We start from the raw sequence: 2,756 nt of genomic DNA, 5'->3' as shown, positions 1-2,756 counted from the left end.
AGACTTAATTAAGAAACACACGTGCTAGACACATGCACGACTACGACCCCGTCAATTCACATTTCCTAATGTCAACACAATAGCTAAAGTTGGATGAAAATCATAACAGAGTCAATGGGCAAGATGTAGCAGACAGTTCCGTCGGTTAAGGGAGTTGGATCGTCAACGAGATTGGAGGGTATCAAGTTGAAGTCTTGAGTCGTCTTCCTCGTGATTTGCTTAACCCCAATTGCATATTGCTTATCTGCTACAGTACACATAAATCAAATACATTAAATTTGAAGCTCAATTTGATTGGAGAGAGAATTTGAAGGGTTTTCTTTCTAAAAAATCAAGTGGCTGCGACAAATTGGATCTGAGATTGCATATTGGAATTGTAGAGGAAGAGTGATTGATTGAAAGAGAAATGTATACTTCGGTGTATATTCGGATTATTGGGTGTATACTCCGGTGAATATTCGGATTGTTCTTGTTGATGTCATTTATCAGGATATATCTGGTCATTTAAACAAATGATCATGCAAGGGTTTCTGAAAATTTGGGCCATGCTCCATGTCAGATCAAAGAGCTGAGGGAGAGAAAGAAACAAATAAAAAGTAGAAAAAGAAAAAAGAGAAAGAAAAAAAACAAAAAGAAGGAAGTTTTATTTTTTTAGTAATTTGATTAAAATATTCTTGAGATAATATATTATTTACAAGATTTTCAATATATAAAATGGATGGAAATAGATAGAATGACTAAAATGACAGACGATGTCTTGTCGAACAGATTATAGTTCAGTGACGCTCCCAGAAAAATATTACTCCTCTGTTGACTTGTCCCGACGAAGAAGTGTTTTTGTGTAATACGCAGTTGCTTGGAAGTTGGAAATCAAGATTTTCCACATGGTTGGCTAGAGTCAAGTCAACCGCATATGCTCAAATTGGAACCCAGAATACTTTGATTCTTTTCTCTGAGACAGAGAGAGAGAGCATACACTATGAAGGTTAGTGTAGATTAATCTAATGGGTTAAATACAGTGCAATGATTGATATATAAAACAAGCCCAATAATCAATATAGAAGTTGCAATATACAAACACATCGACTAATGTTTGTATGGTAAGCAAACCATCAACCTGGATTTCATTACAAGAATATATATGGCACTTAGACAAACTATCTTCTGAGGTGTCGCTTAGAGACCATCTTATATGGCACTTAAGTTGGCAGAGTCATACTACTTGATGAAATTTTTTTTATTTGGCTGATTGTTTTAGGGGAATTTTCGCCAATTTTTTTGTGAAATTTCTTCTAAAGCAGGTCCCACAGGTCACTATAGATTTCATGGTGAAATCCGGAGCATGTCCTATCAACCAAGTAGGACAGAAAACCCTGATTGACGACCTGTTTTGTTACTACACAATTCATTGACATCGACAATAATTTGTTACATAACGGAGCAATTGGTTGGTTCTTCATGAACCACTAGATAGTGCATGGGATTGGGATATTGCAGGCAGGGAACATAATAGTAGCTTGGTGTCCAGGCATTTGGAATTGGATCATCAGAAGGCTTTTTCTCCTCCTCCACTGCTTCTTCCACTTTCACTTCTTCCACTTTCACTTCTTCAATACTTACGATGTCTGCATGCCCAACCTTCTTCCTCATCGACATAGTCAAGGTCACGGAGTCAATCCTCTCTCCGATCACCTCCACCTGATCTTTCTCCCCTTCTATCGACACTTGTTTCACGCCTGCTTAATAAGTAATTATCATTCATTAATGAGTGACTTAGCTATCCTTATTTAAACTAAGGATGAATATGTGTGTGTGTGTATATATATATATCTAGGATCAAGAGAGAATTTTCTTAAACTTGAAAAGTGAGGATGTTTTTCTTTTTAACATGTATTTTAATAATCAAAACCATTCATTCTCTAGTTATTTACACATATATGAATCCTATAAAAAATTGGCCAATTCAGAAAACGTTTAACTATTTGATTAGCGCAATATTCGTTTTAATTTAATCTAATAGACTACATTTGTTTACACAATTTTCAATGACCAAATGATTATGAATTTTTTTTTTTTTTTATCAAAATGAACTTCATTAATAATGAAATATTACAACGATTTGTGGAACAATACTTGACAAAAGTACACCGACATGGTGACTATTACCCGAATAGTGATTATGAATTTGGTTGAGTTTTTGTAGACACAATTCTTGTATAGGAATGTATAGGATCAACGGTTAAAATAATTAAAACTGAACGGTCGAGATGTGGATGTGCGACCGAAAAGTGACCCAAAACTCGAACTTCACACGTTAATTTCAAAGCGGAGCTCCGCTCTGGATAGGATCTATATATATATATAATATTAAAACTCTCTTAAACCGTACCTTTGGCAACTGCAGCAATCTTCAATGCCATGGTTCTGCACTTCTCACAGCACATTTGCACCTTCATAACTATCTTTTGCTGAACCATGGTTGTAGTTTAAACTTGTTTTTTGGGAATGGAAGTGGAATTTATTATGAACACTTAGACGAGTCAATGAAGTAGTAGCAGAAATGATACGAAGTACTTATAGGAGCTGGGACTTTCTTAACATACGATAGCTAATGGATTTGAGTCACTTGACTTATCCCTACGTGCGAATGGCCGAGAGTAAACCAGCTAGGTCCCTACGTACGAATGGCCGAGAGTATACCAGAGTAAACCAGCTAGGCCCCTACCGTACGAAGTTTCTAGACTCTAGTAGTCAGA

At 36.0% G+C, this 2,756-nt stretch overlaps 1 protein-coding gene across 1 annotated transcript; it reads right to left on the bottom strand.

The window, feature by feature from the left end:
* Positions 1 to 1,049: 1,049 nt before the first annotated feature.
* Positions 1,050 to 2,554, bottom strand: LOC133733737 (heavy metal-associated isoprenylated plant protein 41-like). The gene is made up of 2 exons (XM_062161377.1): positions 2,390 to 2,554; positions 1,050 to 1,736 (listed from the first exon to the last, which is right to left on the bottom strand). Exons 1-2 carry the CDS (start codon positions 2,475 to 2,477, stop codon positions 1,429 to 1,431), a joined length of 396 nt encoding a protein of 131 aa, XP_062017361.1. The 5' UTR covers positions 2,478 to 2,554; the 3' UTR covers positions 1,050 to 1,428.
* Positions 2,555 to 2,756: the final 202 nt, after the last annotated feature.

The sequence above is a fragment of the Rosa rugosa genome, chromosome 2 (genome assembly GCF_958449725.1).
Source record: "Rosa rugosa chromosome 2, drRosRugo1.1, whole genome shotgun sequence".
NCBI classification, from domain to species: Eukaryota; Viridiplantae; Streptophyta; class Magnoliopsida; order Rosales; family Rosaceae; genus Rosa; species Rosa rugosa.
This window is presented reverse-complemented; position numbering and strand designations above follow the sequence as displayed.

Excerpts from the sequence above, each read along its gene's own strand:
- LOC133733737 (XM_062161377.1), bottom strand. The coding sequence starts at position 2,477 with ATGGTTCAGCAAAAGATAGTTATGAAGGTGCAAATGTGCTGTGAGAAG. Across the intron at positions 1,737-2,389 it reads GATTGCTGCAGTTGCCAAAG|GCGTGAAACAAGTGTCGATA; the intron begins GTACGGTTTAAG and ends CTTATTAAGCAG.